General features: G+C 43.4%; 1 protein-coding gene across 12 annotated transcripts in view; it reads left to right on the top strand.

The window, feature by feature from the left end:
- Rbfox1 (RNA-binding Fox protein 1) overlaps positions 1-14462 on the top strand; it is a 289153-nt gene that overhangs the window by 194535 nt on the left and 80156 nt on the right. For 11 of the 12 annotated variants that reach the window (XM_067350444.1, XM_067350445.1, XM_067350441.1 and 8 more), the window contains one exon: positions 7575-7667. The exons of the other annotated variant lie outside the window; for it this stretch is intronic. In XM_067350444.1, coding sequence (XP_067206545.1) covers positions 7575-7667 — 93 coding nt within the window. The remainder of the gene's footprint in view (positions 1-7574; positions 7668-14462) is intronic. 12 annotated transcript variants of the gene reach the window in all.

Here is a 14462-nt window from a genome sequence, read left to right as displayed (position 1 = left end):
GTATTTTCAAGACAGCGCGTGTCCAGTTCGTATCGCGGGATTTAACGCCCGCGTGCAGTTTTCACGGGTTATTTATTAATAATTTATTTTGGCTAATACGCGCCACGTGACGTTGTAAATCGCAGCGAATTACACTAAGAGCGTGATATATCGACACCGTGAATGACGGAAATTTAATATCCACGATAGCCGTTTTCTCTGCGTTTCCACCTTTTTTTTATTCTCGTCGATGTGGAAATGTACGGTTTCTGTTTTACATTTTCTGCGGCGGGAGCTGAAATGACAAGTTTTGAAATAAATGCGAGATAACGGCGAGATAAAAGTTCGCGCAGAATTTCTCGCGGCTACGTTATTTCGAATCGCGCACCGCAACGTGGCGTGCGAGATGACGATCTGCGGGGGCATAATAATAATTACGGCCGGGGCGTATCGGTCGTTTCCGCGGTCGCGAGCGCACGAGCGCTTGGTTGTCGGCACTAAACAGTCGCGTAAGAAAGTCGTGGTCTGCTTGATGCAGGGCCCTGATTAATAGCGCCCGTATGCGGCTTCGTTCGAGTTAAGAGCACCCTGAAACGAGCCGTTTTGAACGACTCGCTGAAACTTGAGCTATTCGCGCGAGAGATTCGCGGTTCAATTACGGTCTCTCCGGAGAGACTGAAACTACAGCGTATTATATCGCTGCACGATATTAATTAGAGAGACCATATTATCCGATCCTACCTCCAAGTGCCTGTCATATTTGCAAAATTTATCTCGACGGCTGCAAATTCAACTTGGTGCAGAAACGTTTCCTCATAATATAATTATTTGACGATTATTTTTAGTCTGATTATGTCTATCACTTATTAATGACGATTACTCGAACACTAATCGCTCTTAATTATCGTTAATTAGATTATATTTTCACTCATTTTCTTCTAAAGATTTTAATTAATTATATCATTGGCCGGATAATCGAGTTTGATTTCGAAGCATTAAAGTGAAATTATGAAGCAAAATTTTTTCCATTCATGATTTTTAAGTATAAAAATATGACTAAAAACAAATACACTGTTGATATATCACATTTTTCTTTACATATTACAAACTGATACCTTTTATACTTTATAACTATGAATTAGTAGCACTTTTTATTTCATTATCTTGATCTTGCTTTATTTAATAAAGAGTTTTTCGTTGTAAGAAAGCTGACTAAATGAGTTAACACTAGAACTTTCAATTAAAGCACTATCGAGAGAGATCTACTTGTCGCATTGCACGGAAAATAAAATGCGCAATCTTACATGTCGAAATTGTCGAAAGTTTTAAACGTCAAAGTTGTTAACAACTTTAAAGGTCACGATTCTTCCAAGTGTTGGCGAAACGTCTACGTTTTCACGTCATCACGCCGGCGGAAATAGGGCGTACATACATACGTTTTGTATCGTCCGCTTAAAGAGACCCGTAGAAATTGGAGGAGGATTAATTTCCTGGTGCTTGGCCCCGAATACCCGCGGCGTGCACGCCAGCCGCAATTTTCCGAAGCCCGATAAGAGCTTAAGGAAGTTTTCGCCCGGGGATCGCGATCTCCCGTCACGAGAGCGCGCAGGGCTTGACGTAAGAAATACGAGCGGCTCTCTCTCACCGCTAGTTTTAGCTCGCGATGCTCGTGGAAATTACGTGAAAAAAGCTTCGGTGAGAAATTTACCGCGTGATACACTCGCATGTGCACTGTCTTTTCAAATCGGGATTGTGCAGACTCCGGAATTACATTTTATAAATTGCAACACGCGTCCCTTGCGTCGGTTATTTCATATAAAATATCGCCGATCGTAATTTCGGATCCTGAAAATAAATTGTTATAAGGCTTCAGGAGTCCCTCGATTCTATTGTGTTGATGATTCTTTTGCGTTTTATTTCGCGATGCGACGTTTAGAATGATTTTGTGAAAATTACAATAATGACAAAGCATGTGTTGAATAAAATTTGAAATGAGCGAGGCCTTATCGACATCATTACTTTTATGCGATAGAGCTTCACATAAATTACATTTAACGTCATATAGAGAATTTTCAAAAACAAAATTTCACAGGAAAGATAGCCTCCATAACTGAAAATTGAATTTTCTCATAATGAATTTTCGGAACATATCATAATGTCGGCATAAATGAAATTTTAATCGAATACTTATCGCACTTTAATCGCCATATTTAGAACCGGTCTTTAAAATACCGGCTTCAGCGAGATGACCGGCGGAATTTCAATATCGAATCCGACAAGATCTATCCGGCGATGTACGCGCGCACTCAGATTACGGATCTCGACAGATTTTGTCGTATTAAGTGAATATTACGGTAATGATATTCTCGTAATGACGAGATGATTTGAATATTACATTTTCCCTCCGTTTCTGCGCGCCTCGGTTCCGCCATTACGGCAAATTGAAGCGAGAAAGCGGGCGGATTCGGCGACCGCGTCCCGCTTTCCTTCGGAAACTGTTAACGGTCCGAAATAAATTCATGGCTGTACGGCGAAAAAGTCGTTGCGTATGCATTGGATATGCAAATAAATCCTGCCGCGGCGTTCGATCGGAGTCGTGTTTTTGCTTCTCGCGTCCTGAAAATATTGGCGCGCCGCTGGCAGCGATCATTGACATTACAGTAATTTCCCAGGCGGATCGTCGCAGTTATACATACGAGTCGCAGTTTTAGAACGATGACGGAAGTTGTTGCGAATTGCGTATCGCAATTTCATTAATGCGCCGCCGAAACGGTTTGTGAACGTTTTGCACATGAATATTAATGGAGCAATCTTGCAGAGTATCTGCGTATCTTCTGAATTATGTAATAGAGAAGATCAGAATAGAGAAGAAGGTAGAAATTCGTTTATATACGCTTCGACGCAACGACAATCAATTTCCTCGATAGTTCCGCCGAAAAAAATCAAAGAATATATCTTGCTGATAATCTTGCGTGGAATAATGATGTTGCGTCAACAGCGCCATGAATTGAATCTCGTTAATTCAACAACAATATTAATTAAAACAAGTTCGTATTTATTTGATTAATTCTGTTATTTAATTAACGAGATATACTCTTGCTGCTACGAACTGGCGCTGTTAATTCAATATCCGCTTTTTTCCACGTAAGTATCGTACCTTGTACGAGCGTTTGTATCGCTAAAAATATGTTACATCTCTGATGTTCGCTATTTATGGATTTAATTTTATATGTCATATTTATTCTGCGCACGAACAGAAAATGTAATGGATGTTTCGTATTTCTACCTTTTTCTCGACGTGTGTTTAGTGTTGGTAATATCTCGACGAGAAACGGATCCCTGTCGTAATTACGGGCAGCCATTAAGTACACTTAGTTAGAATGATGGTTGGAAAAAAAAAACCGGCCGTGTCAACATCCTGCGCTACCTGCGCAAAGGGGCCCTCGGTGCCTTGTCGTTAATTATTCGCGCCGGTCCCTTGTCCTGCGTCGTCTTCCATTTCCGGTTACAAAGGATCCCCCCTTCTCCCGCGTATATCCTGTCTGTTTGGATCTAGTTAAGTCTGCGGAGCGTGCAGCGCTGAACGCAATATCCCTTTCGTGTGACAATAATTGATATTGTTATACGTCGAATGGTGTTACTCCAACGAGGCTACTGTAATTCAACTACGCGTTTAACAATTGTTGAACATTCACGTTTGTTTACTCGCGTATGATCCCTGCATAGGTGAAAAGCGATTCCTTTGTTTTCACTCGAGAATAAAGCTGTCTTTGTCGCGTTTTTATTTTATTCGTCATCCTTTGAGCTCTTGATTTTAATTGCCTTGCGGTGTCAAAACAATTATTTTTATCGCATTGCTTGCAAAGAAACAAGTGTGAAATTTAATTTCTATGAAAAGTAAACAAAGCGAACAATCATCAAATTTTATTTTGTATAAATTTTGCAACGAAATAAATTTAAATATCGTAACTCGAGCGAAACTCAATTAATAATGAACGCCAATCCTATTGATTATGATAATTATAACGAATGAAGCTTTCTCCTGAAATGCTTAATGGCGCGGACTATAAAGGCAGAAACGCCGAATTAAACGGGCGATCTGAAAATATCGCAAACCAGATTTACGTGCGCATAGCTCCAGTTTTCTCACGTCCGATTCATAAATCGCGTTTCTTGCGGTCTTCCGAACGAAGCGAACGGTAGTCTCTCGTCGCTGATTAGGAAACTTTGCGCTTCGCTGTTTCCTCCCGACCGAGCCGTCTGCCGCGAAGCTATATTTGATTTGGTTTTAATGCGATTTCTCGCGGCAACAGCCGCGACTCGTAACCGCTTCTGGCAATGGCACCGCGACTTCTGAAGAGAGCGAAACGGATGGCGCAGCGAAGAAACTCGATTATACCCTGCCGTCCTTGTTCATTCGATGACGAAGGCGCCGCCATTCCGTTAGTTTGATCTGTCTTAACTTTGATAAATCCTTTTAGCGATAAAAGCTCTTTGGATTTTAATCCCGCGGCTATGTATGTGTGTGGTGGATATATAAATTGTTTTATTAGGAGTATTTACGGACAGAAAAATCATTTTGTATTAAAGTGGCGCAAAATTGACGCAAACTTGTGGCTTAATAATATTTAACAAGATTGGTAGCTGTCTTAATTTCAGTCTTAACATTTGTAAAATTTAAATTTGATTTAATTACGTGGTTTCTTTAAATTGGGATTTGTTTTGGAAATGATAGGGAACTTGCATAAAATCATTGAATAAGGTTTATAAATTATCATACTAATTTATGTAGGGAAACTAGACTACTTTTGATACGATAACACAGGACTCTGGGTAATCGATCATGATATACGTCTATTTTCCTTGAATGTAATATGCACATATTCAAGCGCAGTTTTGCGAAGTCACGTTTAACGGGGATATAAGTCACCTTGGCAATATCGACACGGCGTTATCTGCAAGAACACGGTGCAGATTGAAATTTCATGACAGCGCAATCAGTCATGATCATTCTTCCTTAACACTGTCATCAGTGCGCGTTTATCTGTTTGCTAAGAGCCCAGGAATCATGCATAGGTTTTCACGCGCTGATACTTTCCATTTTTGCATTTGATGCAAGTTTGAAGACATTTGCTCATCTACATTTATGTATTATATTAGCCATCTTTATAATATTTGCCACATGTTTGCGCGAATTTTTTAAAATTCTTCTGAGAATAAATATTCGGAAGCGGTATATATTAATTCTATATTAATTCAAATACACACACTTAATCGCAACTGTTAGCTTCTCGATGAAATTTGATGCTGGTATTTTTATTGTTCAATTGTACGACATTAAACTTGTCTGGGACGACTCGCAGTTATCGCGAGAACGTTAGCTAGCAGCGAGGTATTTGCGGAGATGGTGACAGCCAATGCGCCGCTTCTTTAGTAATATTCAGTGACTTCGTGAATGCGCAAACGAGAGAGAACTTGTGCCGCGATAACGTTCAACGGAGTCTCCGACGTAGGGTTATCAGAGGGCGATATCTAGGTTCGTGGCACAGGGAGGAGGGAGCAGGAAACTTGACTGTACCCGAACAGACATCTCTCGTGGCAAGCGCAATCGATCGTGCTCCTCCTTCGTAGGAACCGTGTTCTTTGTGACGCGAGATAGCGCGTAGTCGCGATGCGTGAGCGCGCACCGATCTCTCGAGGAAGCCCTCCATTCATACGCCGCGATATCGCCGCGTGCGTATTTCGTGAATCGAAGCAGCTCGACTTCCATCTCGACGACACTCTCTCTCTCTCTCGATTCTAATCTTTTTACGTCACCTGCGCTCAATTTCCCGTCGCCTTTTATCGCTCCTCGACGACGCTGTCGACGTCAACGAAGAAAATTCATATGTCCGCGCTCGACACAGCCGCGGACACGCAACACACACACACACACACACGCACACACACACAACATTTTACAACCTCCCGTCTCCCACACTTCCCGTAACGTGTCTGTTTCCCTTCCAGATAAATTTTTTAAAATTTTTTCTGTCTCGTACACGCACCTCTCGATACAAGCAAGAGTTTAATGATGATGATCGTGATATGAAATATGATAATGATTAATGTAACTATTACCATGATCTTTTACCATGATTTTTATATTTACTTATTTGTTGCACGTTGTTTGGTGCGTCTCCGTAAGCAGTATGAGGCGCTCGCAGACCCTGGTCGTCGACATTTCGAGCAAGTGCCCCTTCCCACCTTCCCCAACTTGAATAAAAAATTACGAGAAGCTTGACGCGCTAACGTCCCCGCGGTTTGGTACTGCAAAAGCGACTCTCAGCTCTTCCAAGCCCTTGGCCCTCGAAAAAATACGGAAATCGATTTTTTATTTCGCGAATTTCTGTAAAATCCGAAATATTAATATTATAAGTTGAACAAGTTTTTTTAATATTTTATACGCCAGTAAACGCGGTAAACTTGTACGTTTCGAAGAATTTTGACATTTAAAACGAGTTGGCAATCATTAACTTTCTAAAATTGGCTCAGTTTTCTTACAATTTACAACTCGGTTTCTCGGCAACGTTAAATGCCGTTCGAGTTTCTCAGTTTTATCCTGAAATTGTCTGAAATAATGAAGCCGCGGATCGCAGAATACCAATACGGGATAGTTGTCGATCTCAGCTTGCGCGAATGGCGAAATAAAAGCAGCAAAGTAGCGAAAAAAATAAGCTCGCGAAACCCTCTTTTGCTTCGTCGCGTCTCGAAGGAGCCTCGGGAATTAATTAGCGCGCCTCTCGCGATACAAAACGGTTGATCCAGAAAGAGAGGGACCGCTATTGTGCATCAGAGAAATAAATAGCACTGACTCGGAGGGAGGGGGGGGGGGGAGAGAGAAACGCCGGCGGGGCTGAGGGTGATGGAAGGGTTCCGATGGAGAGGAGCACAAAGGAGCTGGCCGGTGTCGCCCGCGGCAGGGCGAAAGAGCTCTCCGCGTCTTCCGTTTGGTTCTCGACGGTAACGGGATCGATCTCCGTTCGACTCTCCCGTTTAGACGACGGTACTTGGCTTGCAAATCCGTCGAAAAGTCGAGAAAATAGAAAAGAAGTCAAATGACGGAGAAAAGCATTTGCTTCCGCGTAATTCGAAATTAAACGGGACGGAGATAAATATTTCTTTTTAATTAATTTTTTCCGTTGATGAAACTTGATTTTTTAATGTAAGTTTTTTTTTTGCACAAACTTGAATCATGTCCTTCCGACAAAAATTCTTTACTTTTTCAACGAGTATAATACAATGATAACACGGTAAAAAAAAAAAAAATCAACGGGGACGCGCTGTTTTGAAACAAACGAAATCGTCGTGGCGCGAGAGGAGGCTGCTTTTCGCGAACCTCTCTCTCGACATCACGCCTCGACTATCCTCTTTTGGAGCACCCCCTGTTATATTATGTACTAGTGTATACATATAATATAATGTGTGAAACGCGTATTATATGTGCACGCGCGCGCATAGACGAAATGTCGGCCCAGCCAGTCGGCTTTTTGCGGAGCGCTGACAGTCTGTAAGTTGAGTTTAATGCATGTTGTTTTGTCTGTCCTTGCATGCAGGGATTCGGTTTTGTAACATTCGCAAATAGTGCTGACGCGGACCGGGCACGTGAGAGGCTACACGGCACCGTGGTTGAGGGCAGAAAGATTGAGGTGTGCATGAACTTTCTTATACTTATATATATATACATACATATATATATGTATACATCGTCATTAATCCATTATGTATAAATGTGTTCTCTTTCAGGAAAACCGAGCGGGCGCATTTTCTGGAAAAATGCGCGCGCTCGTCGTAGCGGCGACCACAAAACCAAGACTTTTTTTTTCGATCGTCATGAATTTAGAAATTAATTTTTCCTGAAAAGAAAAGTGTTTTCAGATTTTTTTCTCGAGTAAAAGTGGTCGCCGCGTAGTTAAGTTAGACACTTCGAGTCTCGAGTGTTCATCTCTCGCGTCCGTCGCAATTATGAAATTTCTTGATGTGATTTAACGACTATTTTTTAACCACGGTGCTAACATCTCTGCTTATTATAAATTGCACAGCATTGATGCGCGAGATGGACATTGCGCGACGCGAAGGCCGTAGATCTAAGAGACTAGATTTAATCGCGAACCGATCGAGAGACGTTGGACCGACAGCAGAATCGTAGACGACCGTTTTTGCGCAAAACGGCTGCGATATCGAAAGAGTCCGTCTCGCGATTCGACGGAGCCTTTTGTTCGAAGAGAGAAAAAAAAAAACGCGTCGAAACGGCCGCATTGCGTCGCGGCAATTAACGAAATGCGAGGTAATTTCGCGGGCTCGAGAGTACAGATAGAAGAGAGGGGAGGAGAGAAAGTCGAGTCGCGGGGACTTAATAGATTTTTCCCGTGGCCTGGATCAATCCTGACGATCAGTCGTGGATCACGAATGGCGCGCGAGCTGCCGATTAGCGAGGTTCAATTGTCGCTCGGGGGCTTTGAGTGATCCAGAAATTCTCTTAGTCGATTGGCCAGTCACTTGGCCGGTGAAAATTAACACGGGAGAAAGCCGCAATCGCGATCCGTCATTTTGCACTCTCCACGCGCACTTCGCATTCGCTTTTCCTTTTATTCGTTTTCCGTCGCGGCGCGACCTCAATCTTGCCCGCCGAATGCGTGCGCTCATGCGAGGAATCGTAACGGAAACCGAGTCATCAACTTCATCAGTGTATCTTCGAGCCCGGCAATTATCCTCGTGTCCAAGCATCGCTCCGCGATCAACGTTGATATGTGCATTGAATAAACTCCGTCGAATCGATTGAGGATAAACGGGACAATCGGACACGGCAACGGTTGTGTTGGTAGATTTCAAATTTCATCATGACATTTATTATGCGAAATAGGAATATAATACAATATAATGCTGCCATAATAATATTAATAATTGGATAAGTTAATTGATAAATTATTTTATAGATTCCAATTAATTGATTTCATAATTAATCGCGTTTTATTCGTTTTCATCCCGCTTGCGTTGTCTGCGAGGACAACGTAATTGTGCAACCGACCGATACGGTTAATAATTAAAAACGTTTATGCTACGGAGCAATTTCACTCCCGCAGCGCGGAAAATCTTGTCGTGCATTCTCGCCAGCGACACAGCCAGCTTTGATCATCGCGCGGCACGTAGCAGCTTTTGCAGGCTCCCGGCCGACCGCGCGACGACCGCAGCATCTGCTGCGTCGATGCTGATACCAAACAACAACGGTTTAGCCTAATTGAACAACTCGATTAAGTTATCTTCTCGTGGTGGCCGGAGCAGCCGGGGCTGCGCCGGTCTTGTATGCGCCGCGTGAACCATCACTTTAGCTTCATTTAACTAACAATCGCGCCGCCGAGACGTGTCGTTCGATATTACGCAAATACGCGCGAATCGAGAATCTTTCCTTCGTTTTACCAATCATTATTTGTCTTAATTAAAATTTTATATTTTGTACCTTTTTCACAATTGATAAAGTTCATTTTTTTCCTTTCACGTTTGAAATGAGTGAGTCGGGAAAAGGACGAGAAAGAAATCTTTTCTGAAAAGATACAGCGCGTCTCTCTCCGTCGTCATTATATCGCTTTTCAGACGTAATAGGATTATATTCTTGAATCAGGGCCAGTGATTACTTCTTCAGATTTTTTCCGGTTCAATAATGGCGGCCGTTTGATCGGGCGGCCTTCTTATTGCGACTTTAATGGCTCAATTAAAGCTTGAAAGCCCGCCCTTTTTTCGACTCATTGACTCACTGTACCAATGAGATTCCACGGTCTGCAGCAATTTCTTAATGTCGCGCGGAATTTTCAAGCAGAAATGTCGCGAAGCGAAGAAATTTTCCCTTTGAGTCCTCGAATAAAATGTCATGTCAGTCGGATCTAAAGAAAATGTCATGTCGCAAATTTCGAAAGCCATGACAAGACGCCGTTGCCGATCCTTTCGCCTCGAGGATCCTCGTAATACCCAAATATGAAGAGAAATGTATCTGGGTCACAGCGCCGACACGGATTCGATGTCATTGTCACATTTTAAGCGCCCGGTTTGCTATAAATTCGCGCGCAACTGTCGTCCCCGTCTGAGATCGATCTCGTAAAACGAGAAGACGAGAGAGATCCGCGTCGGCGGTGCGCCCGGATGCAAAGTGAGCGAAGTTGAAGGGGTGGACGCAAAGTCTCGAAACAAAGTCGTTGAACGACGAGTAAGCGAACCGCATACAAAAGAGCCGGAAAAATCCGCCAATCATCCGGTCGTTGTGTTGGGTTCGGCTACCGCTCGCGAACGAACGAGAGTAACCAAAAAGCAAAACAAAAGAAGCTAAAAAAAAAAAAAAGGAACAATCGCAAAATACAGTCGTATCTCACGCAGATCTCTTGTTGTCCCATAGAGAGCTTCTGTGCGAGAGAAAGAGCGAGGGTAAAATAGAGAAAAAAAGCAAAAAGAGCGGGCGAATGACTCGTACTGAATAGTCGATTGAAAAATCTGAGAGAGCGAGCGAAAGAAAGAGAGAGAGAGAAAAAACAGATTCGGATAGGATCGATCGATCGGTCGGAAAAAAGAGCGAGAGAGATTAACGGGCAAACGCTGAACGTGGGGGACACTGAGGAGGCCACTGAATAAGGACCTCGCGAAGTGTCCGAAAAGGTAAGGAAATCGCTGCAGCAGAAATCGTTTATCCGGCAAGCAGAGGCCGGAGTCGTATGTGTATAATGAGAAATACAACTCGCACTGCCCGCTCTCTCACGCGATACACGAGAACTGTGCCATGATCGATTTTCACTCGTTTATTTATTTTTTTTTATCTTTTTCTGTTCAATTACTTTTTCATATTTGTTCCGCATTTTTAGCGTAAGTGAATGAAACTTCCGACAGCTTGTTTGTCAGATTACAGTTGGAATGCCTTTACGTGTGACGAAGTATTTGCTTTGAGTAGGAATAAAGTTTTTTTTTTTTTTTTTTTTTTTTTTTAAATTTCAGCATTTTTTTTTTTTTTTTTTATTCTAAGTTGTATGAATAATTATACATTTCTAGCGTAATGAGAAATTGCGAAAGTTTGCGAAAGAGAAACAGAATACAACTGCTGTAAATACTTCGTCATCCGAATTTATTTTTATTTTATTTTATTTTTTGTGATTAACATACAACTTTTTATTTAATTACATATTTCTGATTTTTTTTTATTCTTCCGACCGGCACACGCGTAACGCTTACTTTCTCCTAGAATTTATAATGTAAGAAGACTACTTTTAGGATAATAATTGCGTAAGCTAGTAGATGTAAGAAGGTGAAGCGCACAGAGGCTCAAGTACTTTCGCAAATGGCAGGCGAGACGGTTGAAAAGCGTCGCGCTAATTACACGTGATAATGGTACGATAATGACACTTCTTCCGCGAGCAATTTGCATTCTATTTGTATCTTGCGTTCGAGTTTTCGCCGAGAGGGAAATACGTATGCGCGAAAAGATCTTTACATATTTGCAGCACTGCCAATTAAAGCGCGGGAGTGGTTTTAAGGCGATTATATCGCGCACGTCATCGCTCTTGTGCGACGACGTTTGACCCGTTTCACTCGGGCGCCGAGCACCCGGGTCCTTTGTTGAATTTTCTAAGAGCCGCCGTAGCTGAAAGTTAAAAAAAAAGGAGAGGCGTGGACGCTGAAACGCCGGCCGGGAAATAACGAGATGACGGAGAAACGGCAAAAAGAACGAGCTCTAACGAGAATTCTTTTACGCGTAATTTTCTCACGAACGTGGCGTAGCACTTTAATTGCGAGAGAGATTAGGGAGGGATCTTAAATTAGAGACTCGCCCTTTTTTTTCGGCTTTTCACCGTTAATTTCCAGCCCAGTTGGGAGTTCCGAGTGCGAGCAAAAATTCGCGAAAGCGCGACGTTCGGCCGAAATTTCCCGAAATTCCACCGGCGGGGGGGGGGGGGAGACTCGGAATATATTTATTGTAGTAATTAAGAGAAAGAGAGAAAAAATTTGAGGAGACGCGCAATTAGCCGTTGCGGATCTCGCATCCCCCCCTCGAGAGCGGAAGGCACTTTATTAGTTAATCTTCCCCGGGAGACTTTTTAATTGCCACCGCGGCTTTTTTATCGTTCGTATCTCTTTCTCGCGAGCTTTGAACAGTTGCAGACATCAAGTACAACTTCGGTGACTTTAGGGAATCGGATCGCCGAAGACAGAAGCTTCCGAATCGACCGTTTAATCGTATCGATTGGGGTGCGCGACGATGACGAGACGCATTCGTTTTCATTCCGCGAGATAACGACAGCGTGATTCAGCGGACGTTACTTTTTTTACGGATCAGCAAGCGACGGCGAACCGCGCACATTGCGCGTTTCACGCGCAATTTGGCGCGCAACTCGCGCCCTTCGATGAGAGCCGAACTCGCTCGCTCGTGAAATCCGGGGCTGCTCATCGCGATGTATTTATTCGCGACGTTCATCACCGCGTTGCGTTTCAAATCAGAGAAATGAAAATTCGATGAGAAGAAATACAAGGCAAGCCGGATATTGTTGGGAAAAGAGAAGAATTTTCCGAATACAAACGCTTGAAATGCAGAAGAGGAAATTTATTCCACGACACTTTATTGTCCACGATAGCGGAGAGACATCTTCGATAATGATAAGAAATATTGCCGGACGCAAAAATGCAAATATCGCTTTGCATCCGTAAATTCCACGAGCGCGACTCGGAGACGTAAATTCGTGGGATGCATAACTCACGCGAGGGAAATGCGCGATACACGGATGTACACGCGATTTGCTGCAGTCGGCGAATATCGGAGGAAAAAAGAGAATGTTATTTCGCGCGCGCGCGCGCCGAGACGGGTTTTTCTACCCGCCATTATTAATTTCTAACACGCGACTGAACTTTTCGCCGTCGAACACGCTTCGGCGTCGGGTTCATCTATCGATTCGGCGGCGACCCCTTTCATTTCCCTCGTCGTTTCTGCGTTATCAACTTGTCCCTTGCGCCCCTTGGGGTCTCGAAAGTGCTGGAGACGCGAATTCCGGCCGGGAACGGGAGAGGCAGGGTGACTTTCAATAATCGAAGAGTATCGAGCACCGGCAGATCCGTTCGCGGAGGCGCCCCGTTGCGCCATTTCGAGACGGGTTTAAAGCCGCCGCTTTTATAACGGACGCGGCAAGATGTCTGCGACACCGGCGCAGATATCGCATTCAATGGCCCATTATCTTAACGAATGTTCTTTGTTATCATCGCTCCGCATTGTCCCGACTCGTTACGTCTTGACTGCTTTCGTCCTTACCTCGCGTCGACTGTTCTCTTCTTTTTTGCTCCTCCCAGCTTCCGCGCGGCAGCTTCTTCGCGAGCGAGTTGCGATCTTCGCGGGATTCGAGTCGGATTCCGAAACACCGCGCCGGCGGCGATGCCTGATCTTTCATAATCGCGCCGGAATTGAAGCGTTTTGGAAAGCCGAGCACGTACAGCAGGATTAAACGTGATGAAATTTTCACCAACGCCGTCGGCCTCTCTTTCTCTTTTTATCACGGTCGGCAAATATATGGTGTCCATTTACGATCGATCTTTTGAATTCGCTGGACGGCTGAAATTAATATGATGATGCTTTTTATCGCTACGCTTCCCCACTCATCGTGATATCGCTTTTCCTGTTCCGTCAAACATTCGTCCCGGATAAAAAAAAAAAAAAGAACTAGAATGGAATCGTCGATAGCGCGCAAAAGCGTCGCGTGTAGCGACGAAAATCCGCACGGAGCGTTCAAACGAGTCGATGGGAGCGGCCGATAAGTGCAGTTATGGCAGTCGGGATCTTAAGAACAGCGCTCGAATGCATAATCCAGCGCGATTCAGCGCGCGCCGTGACAAATGACATAGAGGCTGCGGAAGCCTGAAATTACGTCGACCCACTACCCAGACGAAGAATGCAGATTAACGAGCAAGAAACCGAGCTGAGAAAACGGCAAGAAACTCCCGGCCGAAAGAAAGGTTTTTACTCTTAGCGCAAAACTGACGCTTCGGTCGCTTTCGTCGATGCGGCGGGAGGGATAATGACGTTGTTAATGCCTTCGTAAGACGATCCAAAACGGGCAAAGGAGTAAGAAGAGATATGGAGAGCGAGGACGAATAAATAAATATGCTATGAGCCGCGATATAAAAATGTGCGAAGAACTTCAGAACGCTTTCTTCACAGTTTCCTAAAAACTGCAATAAATTTGAATATGTAAATAAACGGAAGAATATTATACCGTCGTAGTTGAATAACGCTCTAATGTGCACATGTTATGTACGCGCTACAATTGAAAAGTATAATTTTGGTAAATTTTTAAGTAAATAGAAGCAGTTAGTCGATTATTGTATTACATTTCGAAAAGAATTATGTATACAACACAAATATTTTTTATTGTTTCATAATAACGCACGGTAATAGACGCATTTTGCAAAATGTTTCACTAAGATTA

Source organism: Linepithema humile, chromosome 2 (genome assembly GCF_040581485.1).
Source record: "Linepithema humile isolate Giens D197 chromosome 2, Lhum_UNIL_v1.0, whole genome shotgun sequence".
Classification (NCBI taxonomy): domain Eukaryota; kingdom Metazoa; phylum Arthropoda; class Insecta; order Hymenoptera; family Formicidae; genus Linepithema; species Linepithema humile.
Note: the sequence above shows the minus strand (reverse complement) of the source record. Positions and strands in the feature narration are given on the sequence as shown.